This window comes from Oryzias latipes, chromosome 4, assembly GCF_053564925.1.
Source record: "Oryzias latipes strain Hd-rR chromosome 4, Olatipes_Hd-rR_3.1".
Classification (NCBI taxonomy): Eukaryota; Metazoa; Chordata; class Actinopteri; order Beloniformes; family Adrianichthyidae; genus Oryzias; species Oryzias latipes.
The window spans coordinates 33,683,468-33,698,725 of record NC_136240.1 but is presented as its reverse complement, the minus strand read 5'-3'; the positions used below and the strand labels follow the sequence as shown (position 1 = coordinate 33,698,725).

The following is a 15,258-nucleotide window of genomic DNA, read 5'->3' as shown; positions in this document are numbered from 1 at the left end:
CCAATGAAATGTAGATTTTTTTTTAACACCCCATGTGTCGAGTGGAAAAGAATACATAAAAACTCTACGAAGCTTGATGACAGTCTTTGGTAAATGTAATGAACTATTGAGTAAATTCTTGAGTTTATTATTGGTCTTTGGATGCGGATATTTTCACAGACCGTGTGGATGGTCTTGTTAACAGAATCTTTGATGGGGATTCTGATGTCAGAGGCATAAATATTTCAAAAAGGAATAAACGTCAGGCCATTTCTGTGAAGTAAACAAAATCAATTCAGCTGTTGCTGCTGCAGCACAGAGTGCTGAAGACCAAACAGAGGGGGCCCAAACGTTGGCAGTTGGTCTGCAGCAGCCCCCCCTGCACGTGAGACACACTTCCTTCCAAAACTCCAACCTTGGTAAAATCTCTGAATCACCACTGAAACACCTTTCTGTGGAAACACTCATCAAAGGGGGACTCCAGGCGTGTGCCTCACGGTTTTCATCAATAAACGGTTAAGGGAGCCTCCCACCCGTTCTCTGTGGGAGGAGGCACAGCGCGGGACTGCAGGGGCCAGTGTGCATAGGAGGGGGGTGGGGGGGGGGGGGGGGGGGGGGTCCCGAACTCCAGTCATCAAGCGCGTTAGAAGGATACAACTGAACTGTGCAAGTCTTCAAAGGACTGACATAAAAACTCCGGACTTTTTCTTTTAAGTCTCCACTTTTCTCCCTCAATGGTCGTGGAGCGGCACGTTTTTTTTTTACGCACGAGGCGAGAATTACCGACCGTTAATTTCCAACGCGTGGGGGGGGGGATGCTCTCATGACCAGAAGGTAAGAAAAGTCGTTAAAACTGAAAATTCGAAGCAGCAGAAAGTTTTAAAAAGTTCTTTAAACAAAGTGTAAACGCAGGAAAGGATTCTGTCAAAGCAAAGATGGAAATATTTTTGCTGAATTTTAAAGTCATGTTCACTGAACCTCTTCTAGTGGACCAAAATATCTAATAAATAATCGATAATAAGGGTTGGAATTATCCTAGATGTGTCAGTTTTTCTTTGATTTGAGGTATTTTAACTTTTATCAAAATCTACTGTGAACATGGATGAATATTGCAGTGATCCCATTACTATTGAGGGTTTTTTAAAGTGCTTCTTTTAAGTTTTTGTACTTTCACAAACTTACATTTTAGAACCTAAAATAACACAAATGTTGTCTCATCTCCTCTGATGGAGGAAGGCTGCATGATGGGAGCTGGGACTCGTCCAGGCTGAGGAGCATCTGTTTCCAGAGCTGTGGCGCCCTCTGCTGTTCGGCTAAAGAAAGTCTGGACGGGGGGCGGCAGGATGGGGCGCATCATGGAAGAAGGGATGAACTTTGTCATCGTCAATCACTACAACCACTCGGGGAAGTGGGAGCGGCCCCGCAGCGGCGGGGCCTGCAAGATGGCCGTGCTGCTGTTCATCTGCGTGTTGATCGTCCTGGAGAACGTCACCGTGCTGCTCGCCCTGTGGAGGAACAAGCGCTTCCACAGCCGCATGTACTTCCTCATAGGGAACTTGGCTCTGTCCGACTTGCTGGCCGGCGTGGCCTACGTGGTCAACATCTTCACTTCGGGGCGCAACACCTTCTTCCTGACCCCCCGGCAGTGGTTGGCCAGAGAGGGCAGCATGTTCGTGGCGCTGAGTGCCTCCACCTTCAGCCTTCTGGCGATTGGGATTGAAAGGCACATGACGATGGTGCGTCTACGTCCTTGTGAGACGGCGGGCCGAGGTCGACTTCTGGCCCTGCTGGTGGCCTGCTGGCTTGTGTCAGTGCTGCTCAGCGCTCTGCCCAGCCTGGGTTGGAACTGCCTGAACAATCTGCCTTCCTGCTCCACGGTCCTGCCGCTCTATGCAAAGAGCTACATCGCCTTCTGCATAAGTGTCTTCAGCGCCTTGCTGGTGGCGATCATCATCCTCTACATCAGGATCTACCGCCTGGTGACGTCCAGCAGTCGCAGGGTGAGCAGCCGCCCATCGGAGCGCTCTCTGGCACTGCTGCGGACGGTGGTCATTGTTCTGGGAGTCTTTGTCATGTGCTGGGCTCCCTTGTTTCTCCTGCTCCTGCTGGACGTCGGCTGCAGCCCAGACGTATGCCCAGTCCTCTACCAGGTGGACTGGTTCATCGCCCTGGCGGTGCTCAACTCCGCCCTGAATCCTCTGATTTACACCCTGTCCAGCAGGGAGATGAGGGTCGCCTTCTTCCGGCTGCTGTGCTGCTGTCAGACGGGCATGGATGCGGCGGGGGCTCCGGCGGTGGGCAACCTTCACCTTGGCACCGTCATTCCCACAGCAGAAAACAGCAAGACCAGTCTGGGTGGAGGTGGCGGCGGCGTTCCTGGAAAGCCCTCAGCAAACAAAGGGAAACTTCCTGCAGCTGTGAACTCAGACTCCAAACATGGAGACCCTTCAGTCACCGCCGTGGCCCTCCCCTCGGGGCCCGCCGACCTGCTCTCGGCTGTGCTGGTGAAGGCGGGGGCGCTGCCAGCCCTCAACAAGTTCTAAATAAAACCCACTGACATTAACCTGCTGTCAGCCACTTTTAGTTTGTGCACTACAGCTCACGTTGCACGGAGAAGCGGACTCCAAGTTGGAACCAAACAGTTGATTAGAGCGTGTCTTTCTCTTCACTATTGATTCTGTCAGTTACTTTGTTGATGTATTTTTGTAGTCAGACAATCAATTTGTGGCACTTTTTCATGTAAACATGCGGGAGTTGTACCTGCACTTTTTTTTATCATCGCTATTTATTTTCTGTGAAAAAATATTTCCCACCCGAATAACTCGCGTGTATTTTTTGCTTTGTGTGCATTAAAAAAATTCCCATCACCGTATTTTGGAAACGATTTCACGTGGGAGACGGGGGCGAGCTGCCCGACTGACTGACGGATCGACTGACCAACCAGCGGCCTCATGAGGCTGCAACACTTCTCACACTCCAGAAATACAGACCGGGTATAAAAGGCACTGCTATTTCTAGACTCCAACCACTGATGGAGAACAGTTTCGGATTTGCCCTGCTGATGGCGCTGCAGGAGAAGGGATGTTTTTTAACCTCCACGTCTTGATTACCACTCTTGGTTTCATCAGTCTGAGCTCCACTGTGAGCTTAATTAACCAAAAAACACTTGCTTGCCATCAGCACATGTAGAAACCACTCACACATCAGCTGACTAACCACTAGTGAATATTAGTGCTGGATGTGACTTCTTTTTTTGTCGTTGGAATTTTCTGCCAGAGAGTGATGTAGTGCCTGACTCTTTTACAAAGCAAATAAAATTCTATTTCCTGTTCTGACATTTTTTTTCCTCGTCTCATTTCGTTTCATTTAATCGCTGCAAACCACTTGACACTTGCAAAAATTTTAGAGCCTCATTTTTGTCAGGAGCTGGGTTGGACCCGAAATGTAGGAGACAGGCCTTGGTGGCAGAAACTGAAACACTAATTATTGTCATATCATTAGTTTTCACAGCTATTTGAAAGGAAGTTCCATGTGACAGGATCAATAAAGTTCTATCGTCTTCTTGTTTCTGACAAAACCCCACATGAAAAAAGAAAAGATGACAAAGCAGATGGCATCACGAGGAACCAGATGCTTAAATAGGATAAAGAACAGAAAGAAAAAAACTGTGGATGATCCTCAACCTGGTGTGACTGACAACTTAAAACTGAACATTGAGAACCAAGGAAATAAAACTGAAAACACCAAATCCAGGAGAACGATCGTCAAAGTTTTTAGACATTCAAGATATTTAATCAGGTTTGAAGTGGATAAAACTTCCAGCTTTTCTCAAAATCAGCACAGTCCTGAGTGTTTTGTCTCATAAAGAGCTAGAATCTATAAATAAGAAAATCCTTTTTTTAAGAAGAATGTCAAAACCATTATGCTCCAAACTCTTAACAATAAAAACAACTTTAAAACTATAAAAACTTTAGTTTTTGGTTCAGTTTTATGGATGTTATTTTTAAGTTCAATAAATCTCGGCAAGTTAGATTGGCATTCATTTTTTAAACAAAGATTAAGATTTTATGTGAGTTTATGAAGATGGGTCAATATCTACCAAGATTCTAATTTTTTTACTTTTAAATGAGACATGTTCACTTACTACACTAGTTTTTTGTCACTGTAATCAAAACGAACTACAATTGGGTTCATAAAAACAAAAACAAAAAAAAACTATTTGTTTAAAACTAGCAAAATAATTATTGTATTGTAGCATAACATTGAATTTAAAGTAATTTTTACAGTTTTTTTTTTACAGTGGGATAAAAGTATATTTAGTCAGCCTCCACTGCAGGTTCTCCCACTTAAAAACATGAGAGAGTCATCATAGATAGACCGGAATGAGAGACAAAATGAGAAAAAAAATCATATTGACTGACTTTTAAAGAATTTCTTTATAAAAATTATGATGAAAAATAAGCATTTTGTCAAAAACATAAGTTATAGCAGTCAAACATTTTCTGTGACTCGTCACAAGGTTTTCACAAACTGTTGCTGGTATTTTGGCCCATTCCTCCATGCAGATCTCCTCTAGAGCAGTGATGTTTTGGGGTGGTCACTGGGCAACACAGCCTTTCAACTCCCTCGAAAGATTTTCTATGGGGTTGAGATCTGGAGACTGGCTAGGCTGCTCCAGGACCTTGAAATGCTTCTTATGAAGCCACTCCTTGGTTACCGGGGCACCGTGTGTTTGGGATTGTTGTCATGCTGAAAGACTTAGCCATGGTTCATCTTCAATACTGATGGAAGGAGGTTTTCACTCAAAATCTGACCATACATGGCGTCATTCATTCATTCTTTTACGCGGATTAGTCATCCTGGTCTCTTTGCTGAAAAACAGCCCAAAGCCTGATGTTTCCACCCCCATGCTTTATATGGTGTCCTTTGGATGCAGCTCTGCATTCTTTCTCCTCCAAACACTACCAGTAGAGTTTTTACCAATAAGTTGTGGTTTCATCTGACCATAGGACATTCTCCCAATCCTCTTCTGGATCATCCAAATGCTCTCTAGCAGACTGTAGACGGTTCTGCACATGTACTGGCTTTAGCAGGGGGACACGTCTGGCCCTGCAGGGTTTGAGTCCCTGGTGGTGTAGTGTGTTACTGATGGTAGCCTTTGTTACTTTGGTCCCGGCTCTCTGCAGATCATTCACTAGGTCCCCCGTGGGGTTCTGGGATCTTTGCTCACCGTTCTTGTGATCATTCTGACCCCACGGGGTGAGATCTTGCAGAGAGATGGAGGGAGATTCTCAGTGGTCTCGTATGTCTTCCATCTCCTAATAATTGCCCCCACAGGTGATTTCTTCACACCAAGCTGCTCACCTGTTGCAGATTCAGTCTCCCCAGCCTGGTGCAGGTCAACAATTTAGTTTCTGGTGTCCTTAGACAGCTCTTTGGTCTTGGTCATAGTGGAGTGTGACTGTGTGAGGATGTGGACAGGTGTCTTTCTATAGATAACCAGCTCAAACAGGAGCCATTAATACAGGTAACCAGTGGAGGACAGAGGATCCTCTACAGAAGAAGTTACAGGTCTGTGAGAGACGGAAATCTTGCTTGTTTGTAAGCGACCAAATACTCATTTTCCACCATAATTCTCTAACAAATTGTTAAAAAATCAGACAATGTGATTTTCTGGATTTTTTTTCTCATTTTGTCTCACATAGTTGATGAAAGTTACAGGCCTCTCTCATCTTTTTAAGTGGGACAAATTGGACAATTGGTGGGTGACCAAATAATCCTTCGATGTAGCTTATTTTTCTTTCTTTTGAATATTTGCGCGGCGGCCCTTGTTTCTAGGTTTAAATATCTAATTATCAGATGTCTTGCTATGTAAGAAGAGATCATTTTACTACATTTTAGTTACTTTCTTCTTGAGATTAGTGTTCGTTTCCTATTTTTAGCATCCTTCTTTTTGCAGTGCAGTTGCCTGTTTGCTCTCAACCGTCGCCTTGTCAACCAAGCTGCCGCTCTGTGCTTCATCTCCACATAATGTGTCAGGAATTAACAGCCTTTGAGTCTGAAATTCACTGCTCATCTCATAAAGGCTGAAGCCCAACATCACACACATTTATCGAAGCGGAATTATCCAAGTGAACAATTTATCAGCCAGAAGACAAAAAAGAAGTCCTTCTGTTTAACCTGTGACACTCATTTCTGAAGGATCTGATTGATATTCTCTGATCTCTATTCATCAGCAGACTTGGGTCAGATGCTGCTGAATTATTCAAAGAAATTCCTGAAATGATTGTGAGCGTTTTCCTGTCAGTGAGGTCACATACAGTATCAATTAGTCATGAAAAGTAGATTGCATGAACGAGCTGCGAAGGAAACTTTATCATACTGAAATACATTTTCCATTTTTAAAAATAATTTGGGTTCGTTGGGTTTCCTTTAACGAAGTTTGTTGCTGACCAGCAGGTTCTGCCTCTTGTACTGTACCATGAAAAGCAGGAAAATGAAACGTTGGCATTTCCTCCTCACTTCAGCTCAGATAAAACAGGACAGCAGAGTACCAAACGAGCATTATTAACTTAAAGGTCAAAGATTTTTCCCTGTCAGAAATGTTGGAGGACTTTTTAACACGATAGGAGGCCTTTAAAAAATGCACAGAATGGACCTTTTGCATCTGAATTTAGTGTGATTGTAAATCCAACACCTTCTTTTAATTCTCGCCACAGTTGTCCTGTTTTAATATATTGTATGTCCAAAAAAAGAGAATTTATTTTATTTTGGGGGAAAAAGCTGAATAAACTACATGTGGATCTGTACTTTAAACAGAATAAAACATATAATCAACAAATTAATTGTGTACTTAGTAAAAGTATAGTGATCACAACCTATTCAGACTTTATATATCAATTATTGTCAGACGGGTTGACTTTTATTGACACTCTCCAATCATCTTTGGATCTATTTCCAAAGCGTTCCCAGAGGTCTTTTAATTATGATTATCACGTTTTTAGGACAGAAAAAACAGTTTTTTTTATAAGAGATAGTTTCTGCAGAGCAGCAGGAGTTCATTAGAAGTTAGCCTCTGAGTTGTGGGCGGGACTGTTGGCGTGGAGCAACTCCACTCCCCTTCCCCTACCCATTACCCAAGTAACTTGTTGCACGCCTGGTGTAATTTCTACATCACAAATATCACTTTTTTTTAATTTTTTTTTTTCTGCTCCTGTTTCACAGTGATTTGAAGAACGAGATACTCAGAAATGCCATTTTGCATGTCATTTTCTTAATAAATGTTGTCCATCGTTAGAAAAAGAAGATATTAAAATCACCAAAAAGACAAGTTTTATCAGAAAAGATCTTTAAAACTCAAATTTTTTATGAAAAGAACACATAAAAAGAAAACAGCAAAAACAAAAAGGAGAGACTCTTGGACGTCAGTCTGGTTCGGTAAAGTCCTTTAAAATTTTGGCTGTATGTAAACACCCAAAATGTTAATGATGATCATTCATAGTTTAACACTATGTGCCCAAAAAGTTTCAGAGATCTGTGAGATTAATTTCTAAAGTTCTTCTGTTTGCATCCAGGCAGCATGACATGAAGGGAAATTCTCCAAAAATTAAAGGTAATCTGAGCAAAAGCGCTCAGCATTAACTCCCCTTTTAAATTCAATGGGAGCCGGTTTAGCTCGTGCTGGTTTGCGGCGCCTTCCGTCCGTGAAACCCAGGTTCGAATCCGGGCTGCTCCCTGTTCCCTTCTCTACCTCTGTGCCGGTCCCAAGCCCGGTTGCTTTGAGAAGGTTGCGTCAGGAAGGGCATCCGGCGTAAAACATTGCCAAATTTACCATGCGACTTGTTCGCTGTGGCGACCCCTGATGGGAAAAAGCCGAAAGAGAAACAACAGATGTCGAGGCCAAAGCCATCTCAGCTGTGTGGGGGTGGCACTCTTCAACAGTAAAGCTTTCTTCTGATGAAGTCACACAAGGAAAATGTTGACATTAGGATAAAATATTTGTCAAACTCATTTTTCTAACCATAATGTTGGGAGTTCCTCTGTATTTAGGGTCAGACCGAGGTCTTCAGCTTACAAGAAGCATTTCAGCATCCTAGCAGACCTTTATTAAACGTGGGGGGCTGTGCAGGAGTTAACTACCAGTTATGATCAGTACAGAGCAGATCCAGTATCACTTCATGCAAAACAACTTTTGACTGAAATGATGGACAAAAGTCCTCATCCAACCAGTGGTGTCCTGTAGTACCTTCCTTTGCCAGTTTTTCTTATTGTGTTTGGTTTTTTTAATGTTTCATTTTGGTTTCTGGAAATTACTTTTGTTTTCCAATTTTTGTTTTTTACAGAAACCGGCAAAGGTAGGTACTTTTCTTGTGACTGTAAGGCCATCGCGGATGTATGGACACCTCCTGTTTGAACTCTATAAATTTGGTGGATCCTGTCTTGGAGACGCGTGTCACATCCAACCAAAAAGTTAACTAAGCATAATTAATAGTTCAAAGTGACGGCTGGGAAAGGTGAGCTTTATTTTAGCTCCAGGTTTTCAAAACCTCTTTCAATTGCCAACGTTTTGATAGACTTTTTCTTCCAGCTTCATGACTCGACAAGCTTTGCCAAAGGGTGCTACTCACACCAAATAATGAAACTGTTGTATTTTTGTCATTACAGTGGAAATGATTGAAGGGCATCCAAGTTTTAATTTTTTTAATGCTCTCCCAATGAGGCTTCCACAGAAATCACGACTGTGGTTAAGTGGCACATAAATCTGACATCTATAAACGGATTAAGAATGTTATAAATAACAGATTCACGCACTGGTTTCCATTAGATTCTCAAACTGAAAGAGTTGAAGGAAACCAGCCACAATAAATATTAATAAATATAGTAGTAAATATTCCTTATTTTCATCTAAATGGAGGTGAAACAGATTATTTCAGTCACCTGGAACAGATGCTTAAATGGGCCGTGTGCTTATGCTGGTCAAATACCTTCATGAATCATGCCGGCTAAATAACCGTTAAAGAGCTTCTTTGAGGGTTTAGATACGGTGGATTTGTGTCATTCTATGTCTACAATACCTATTTGCATGTGACTAATGTGTACACAACAGAGGACAAGGGAATCACACCCCCTCCAGTCATCATGATCCTGGCTTTAGGCTGCCGCGTTCTGTGTGTGTGCTTTAGCGTGACGTTTCTGTGCTCGGCCATGTTGGAGCAGAAGAACAAAGACTCCATCTGGTCTGAGCCGCTGAATGAAACACCTCCTGATAGGATCTTTTTGATGTGGCGTGGAGGTGGAGAGGGGCCAGGCTCAACGGCGCGAGGAGTCTCATTTGATCGGGACGCTCACGCAGGGAAGCTCCCAGTTGGAGCCATTTCTTCCCTTTATGGCTGAACCGTGCTACTCTCACCAAGAGCGGCAGTCATTCGTTTTCCCTCACCTTTGCCTTCATAGCTTTCCAATCCAAGATTGTGTTCTGTAATTACACTTTGAACAAAGAAAGCAAAGAGCCAAGAAGATTTCGGTGATAAGCTCCTGTGGATCAGGGAGCAGCTGGGAAGGAGCTGAAGGAGAGGTGGCAAAGGTCACTGAGGGACGTCGGAGGGAGCCAGCTGAGATTTGGACTGGTGGACAGGCCTCTCAGTGTCCCATCGCCATGACACCTCCTGTCCAGTGCTGAACAAACAAGAAGAGGGAAAAGGTCATTTTATTTCTTTTTGCCCATCTACAACAATTAGCCCAATGAAAAAAAACATATTAGAACCAAAACCGGCTTTGTTTTTGGGGTACTTTCAGGGACCGTTTTTCTGACCCAAAAGAGCAGCCTTTAATACTCACTCCAATGATGGTGTTTTGGGTGTTTTCATCATGTTTTTAACCTTTTTTTTCTTTTTACAATGGAGGATATTTATAAAGACAATTATGATTAAAATTGCAAACTGAGTTTCTCTTTAGTCCTGAAACAGTCCAGCACATAACTGCAGGATGTAAGATGCTGGCAGGTAAAGCATACATGGAGCGCCACAATCAAGTGGCTGGAATGATATTCAGGAACATGTGTGCAGAATATGGACTGGAAACCCCAAGGTCAAAATGGGAAACACCTCCGAAGGTGGTAGAGAATGAGAGGGCAAAGATCCTGTGGGACTTCCAGATCCAGACTGATAGGATGGCAATGGCGAACCAACCAGACATTTTAGTGGTGGATAAAGAACAGAGGAAAGCCGTTGTGGTGGATGTGGCAGTGCCAAGCGATGGGAACATCAGGAAGAAGGAACATGAGAAACTGGAGAAATACCAGGGACTCAGAGAAGAACTGGAGAAAGCCTGGAAAGTGAAGGTGACAGTGGTGCCTGTGGTAATTGGAGCACTCGGGGCAGTAACCCCCAAGCTGGAGGAGTGGCTACAACAGATACCTGGAAAGACCTCAGACCTCTCAATCCAGAAAAGAACAGGAACAGCTAAGATACTGCAGGACCCTCAAGCTCCCAGGCTTCTGGTAGAGGACCCGAGCTTGGAGGAGAACCCACCCGCTGAGGGTGTTTTTTTTCTATTCTAAAATACTATTTTTAAGTACTAATTACTCAAGAACTACACAGTAAGAGCACAAAAATCCTTGTTAGGAGCTAGCTTTGTTGTGTGTATTAATATTATTTTTGTAGTAATACATAATTAGAAAATGATAAGGTGTTTTATTAGGAAAACAGAACGCGGCGACAATAGCGTTTCAATGCTCTGCTGTAAACTGTGTAATGGGGAGGGCATGACATTTCTAAAGCGGTTCTGGCTTAACCACGGCTGAGCGAACGGCCTTTCCAATGACGAAAGGCCAACAATGCAGAAGAAGAGTCAGAGCATATGACTGCGCATGCAGGGTTATGGTCTTTCACCCAGTACAAAGCCCATAATGTGGCCAAAAGTTCAACAGAGAACACAGATACAGTTTGCCACTCTGACACATAAACTGTCTTGTATCTCATCAATAAACGCCCCAAACCCAGTGTTTTGTGACCTACTGTCCTTTGACCCCTTGTTTACTGAGATATAACTCCAACTGCTGACATGCAATCCCTTTATCCATTCCAAGCAGATTCATATTCACATCTAGTTCTGGTAGGCACCACGGGAGCATTAAGGCCACATCAACCGTATCAGAGAGTCTCTCTTTACTCCCACAGGTTTCTACTTGTATAATGTGTGTCAGAAAGTTTACTCCAGAGTTCTAACCTCCAGCGCACAGTTACTAGATTGCGCACACTTGACTCTCATGAATTTATGAACCATCCCATAGTTAGTCTATGAAGACTATTGATTCCATCATAGTAGTAGGTTTAAGGGCTGTTACCTGGACTTTTCATTCATTTTCATTCATTCATTTATTTATTTGTTCCTTTCATGAAAATTGATGTTCAAATGTTTACATGTTTACATGTTTCTCTTACATATTGAACATTTTCATGATTGGAAGGGAGCAGAATTGAAGAACACAATTCTTATAATTATCTGCTCCCTTTTAAACATTACATTTACATTTCTCACACCATCACCTGTGCTCAGATTTCACAATGTACAGTTCCACTACACAGTAAATACATTCCATTCATTTAATACATACATTCCAAAAATTGCATTCAACAGTTTTTGAAGAATGGATGATAAATGGTAAGAAGTTCTCTTCTTTCTGGATACAATAACTACTAATTGTCAAAATTATCAAGTAGAATAAAGTGGATACATGAAGCAGAAATACCAATGTCTTGACTTTTGATGGATGTCATCATATTTTAGCGATTTTTGATGGATTGAATCAGGCCTTTAGGCTGAGAAAAGCATTGGCAGCCATCTTCAAGCAGCCATCTTGAAGATCTTAGACTTAGTTTTTAATTTTTTTAAACTTGTTCTGTCCAACAACTGAACAGATTAGAGCTGAAGGCCTTTTGTTTTGTGTTGGACAGGTTTTATTATTACAAAAAGAAGTTATATATCTTCGAAAAACCAGAGTGTAAACTTGTATAAACCCCATTTTGTTTATTATTATTTTTTAATTTTTATTTGTTACATTTAGTGTGTGTGAGGAGGGGAAGAGTGTGAGGGGGGTTGGGGGGTGGAAGAGAATTAAAGGGAGAGGTGGAGAAATTGGGGGATACAAGCGCTGATTTGAATGAGTTATTATTTTAAGCTGTGTAACAATTATACCCGATCTGCTGAGACAACAAATATTACATCAAAGGTGAAATTCTGACATAAAGATGAGCTGAAGATATATGTCCATCAATACACTGTGGGTTAGGAGGAGGGATGAAGCAGACAGGGAGCAGTGTGGCAGTGTGCACGAGCACGTGGGGGTGGAGATACATCCATACTGCTGAAGTGAACCGTGTGTTCATGAAGGGGAACCAGATCCTCCCAAGCCCGACCATAAGAGGGGGGGGGGACCCCCAAGCCAGGAGCACCCCTGGTGACGGGACCCACGAAGCCCAGGAGATGGGAGCCATAGGCATGGACTTAATTTTTTAAAGATAGAAGACCTTTCACCTCTTATCCAAAAGGCTTTGTTGACAAAGATTCCAGAGTTAGCTTTGCACTAAGTGAAGCTCAGAGTATTGTTTATTTCACTCTGCATTCCTTACCGACTGTTATATCTTGATCTTCTGTCTCCTGACATGTTTCGGTCTCTGTTTGCTTCTCGCCTCTCCAACTCTCCCCTGGATTTTGTCTCTCCTCTGATGATCTTATGCCTGTTATTGATCCCCGCCTGCCTGACCCTGATTTAGCTTTGTGGACTTCTATCTGTGCTAATAAACCTGCTGCATTTGGATCCAGCCATCTGCCTGTTCTTGAGACATAAAGAAAGTTCCAAGGATTTATTTCAAGAGGTATCACAATTTTATGTTTGGGTCACAACTGAAGTCGTGTTTGTTTTAGACCCAAAAATGTTAATGCTCCACCCGTTTGAAACCTCTAGGTTACATTTTGAATGAAAACTCCACATTTATAGAGGAGTCGAATCAATTCAATTTTATTTGTATAGCCCAAATTCACAACAACAGTCGTCTCGATGGGCTTCGTCGGTGTCATTCAGCCAATGGGATTGGCTGAAGGACCAGTGAGTTCAGTGACCACCAGGGGTTGATAAAACATGTTGCCAAGATGTTCAAAGGAAATATAATCTAAAGGGTTGGGGGTTTATGAGTCTTCCCTTTTTTGGTTTCCAGTCCCTTTTTCTCCAAAATTATTCAACAGTAAATATTTGTGGCGTAAAAAAAACCCAGATCAGACGCAAACTTTCAAATGATTGACGCCTATCTTCACCTCTGCACACAAACGCCGGCCTGTCTGCACACACAGAGGCAGGGAATTACCCAGCTGTGCACACAATGTCAATGCCACAAGAGCAGGATGGAGCGTACATGTCAGACCAGAGGCTGCTGCCCCCCCCCCCCCCCCCCAACCCCAACCCCAACCCCAACCCAGACACACTAATCCCTGCAGTTGTTGGCGGGCGTGGAGGAGATAGACTGAGGGTCAGAGGGAGCAGGTGTGTGCATGCCTTCAGAGGACTGCAATCAGAGAGGGTTTGGGGATCAAGGCAGCTGCTGTTTGCAAGGGGGGGTGGGGGGTGGGGGTGGAAAAAATATATCTTATCTGCTCTTTTCGGTCAGAGATATGCATGTTTACTTAGTGGTCTCTGAACTTACCCATATGTTAGTTAATCAGGTCAGGTGCTTACAATGACGTAGGTATGCCCCCCCCCCCCCTAATTAGTATAGTTTTCATTCAAAATTGAATGTAAAGATTTCAAATTTAGATAAAAATTACACTTAAAATGGACCCAAACATCTAAGGGTTGATTTTATTTTTTTAAAAGAATGTTAAACCATGAAATGAACTCGTAATCTTTATAAAACCCTCTTTCTACTTCTTACTAGAGGAGTGTTTCTGCAAAAACTCTGTCAACAGAGAAACGTTTTTGTTTTCCTGCAGATGTTTCTTGTGGTCAGAACGGGACAATTGCCCGCTGAAACACAGATTTCTGCAATGTTTTCAAACTATTTATCTATAGTATGGATAGTAAAGTATTTGTAGTTGCGCACATTAAAGACGTGTGAGTGATGCGGTCCAGGTTCTGTACAGCTTTTGGCAATTTTTTCCCCTGCGGACAGCCTGTATCCACATGTTGGGACAGTTGGAACTGAAGGTGCAGCGACTCCTCTCTGCGACCCTCCATAGGCCCAGACAACCAAAAAACCATGCAGGACCTGTCCGGGTCCATGTGGCTAAGGCTAAAAGTACAGACATTCTGTCCCGTAAAAGTGATGCTGAAGCCCCAGCATCCTTTCAGGATCTGCTGCTTGTTTTGGGCAAGCGAGCAGATGTGTCCTCGCCGCTGTGGTCCTGGGAAGATCACAGGTGTTCATTCCTCCCAGCTCATTTCATGGATTAACATCTGCCGTGGCTTCATAATTGTTGACACCACTCAGATGCTGATGTGACAGCTACACACTCACACCCACAGAGAGGATGCGCACCCACAGAACACGAGTGTTTTAAAGGTTTAGTGCCGTTTCGCTCCGCAGGCACAAAGAAACATGTGTTCCGAGCAAACGTCAGTCTGACTTCAATCAAAAAACATAACAAGTTTTTATAAAAATAAGTCAAATCAGAACCAAGAGTTAAAAACAAAAGCTCAAGGAGTGTGAGCATACTTGTCTGATTTTCATGCTGCCATGTTGTTATTATTCACATCCCTCCCCAGGGGGGCGTGTTTGAAAAATGGAACCGTCACCCCCCCCCCCCCCCCCCCCCATTTCAGCATCCAACTGTTACTCTTTGCAAACACCCCCACACACACCAGTTTGAAGTCTTGTTGAAAAGTAAAGCTAGGCGGCGGCGCCCCCCCCCCCCCCCCCCCCCCCCAGTAGCAAGTGATCCTGCTCTTCTCCCCTCCGTCACGCGGGTAATCAGCCCCTGCTATTTCATTGGGCTCGGTAATGAAAGCAATCCCAATGCCTTTCACAGCAGCACAGCCCAAATAATGAGCGCCGCCTCACCCCTCCTCAGCCACACCCACGTCACCCCCCCCCCCCCAACCCAGCCCTGCTGTTAATGGATCAGGGGAAAGAAAATGTTTGAATATGCGAAGCCTGACGTCCTTTGTGCCTCTGTTCCTTCAAATTCTGAGCTGAAAGGGGAAGAAAATGTGATCGGTTATGCTCCAAATCACAGCAATCTTTGAGGGGTTTTCTGTTGGAACACAAATTATCCTCATTTTCCTGCACA

General features: G+C 43.3%; 1 protein-coding gene across 1 annotated transcript; it reads left to right on the top strand.

Moving 5' to 3' along the window:
- The first annotated feature begins 594 nt into the window (after nucleotides 1–594).
- s1pr3a (sphingosine-1-phosphate receptor 3a) lies at nucleotides 595–3,314 on the top strand. Its single transcript, XM_004068348.5, has 2 exons — nucleotides 595–813; nucleotides 1,216–3,314. Exon 2 carries the CDS (start codon nucleotides 1,323–1,325, stop codon nucleotides 2,520–2,522), a length of 1,200 nt encoding a protein of 399 aa, XP_004068396.1. The 5' UTR covers nucleotides 595–813; nucleotides 1,216–1,322; the 3' UTR covers nucleotides 2,523–3,314.
- Nucleotides 3,315–15,258: the final 11,944 nt, after the last annotated feature.

Coding starts and splice junctions, on each gene's coding strand:
- s1pr3a (XM_004068348.5), top strand. CDS start 1,323: ATGGGGCGCATCATGGAAGAAGGGATGAACTTTGTCATCGTCAATCAC.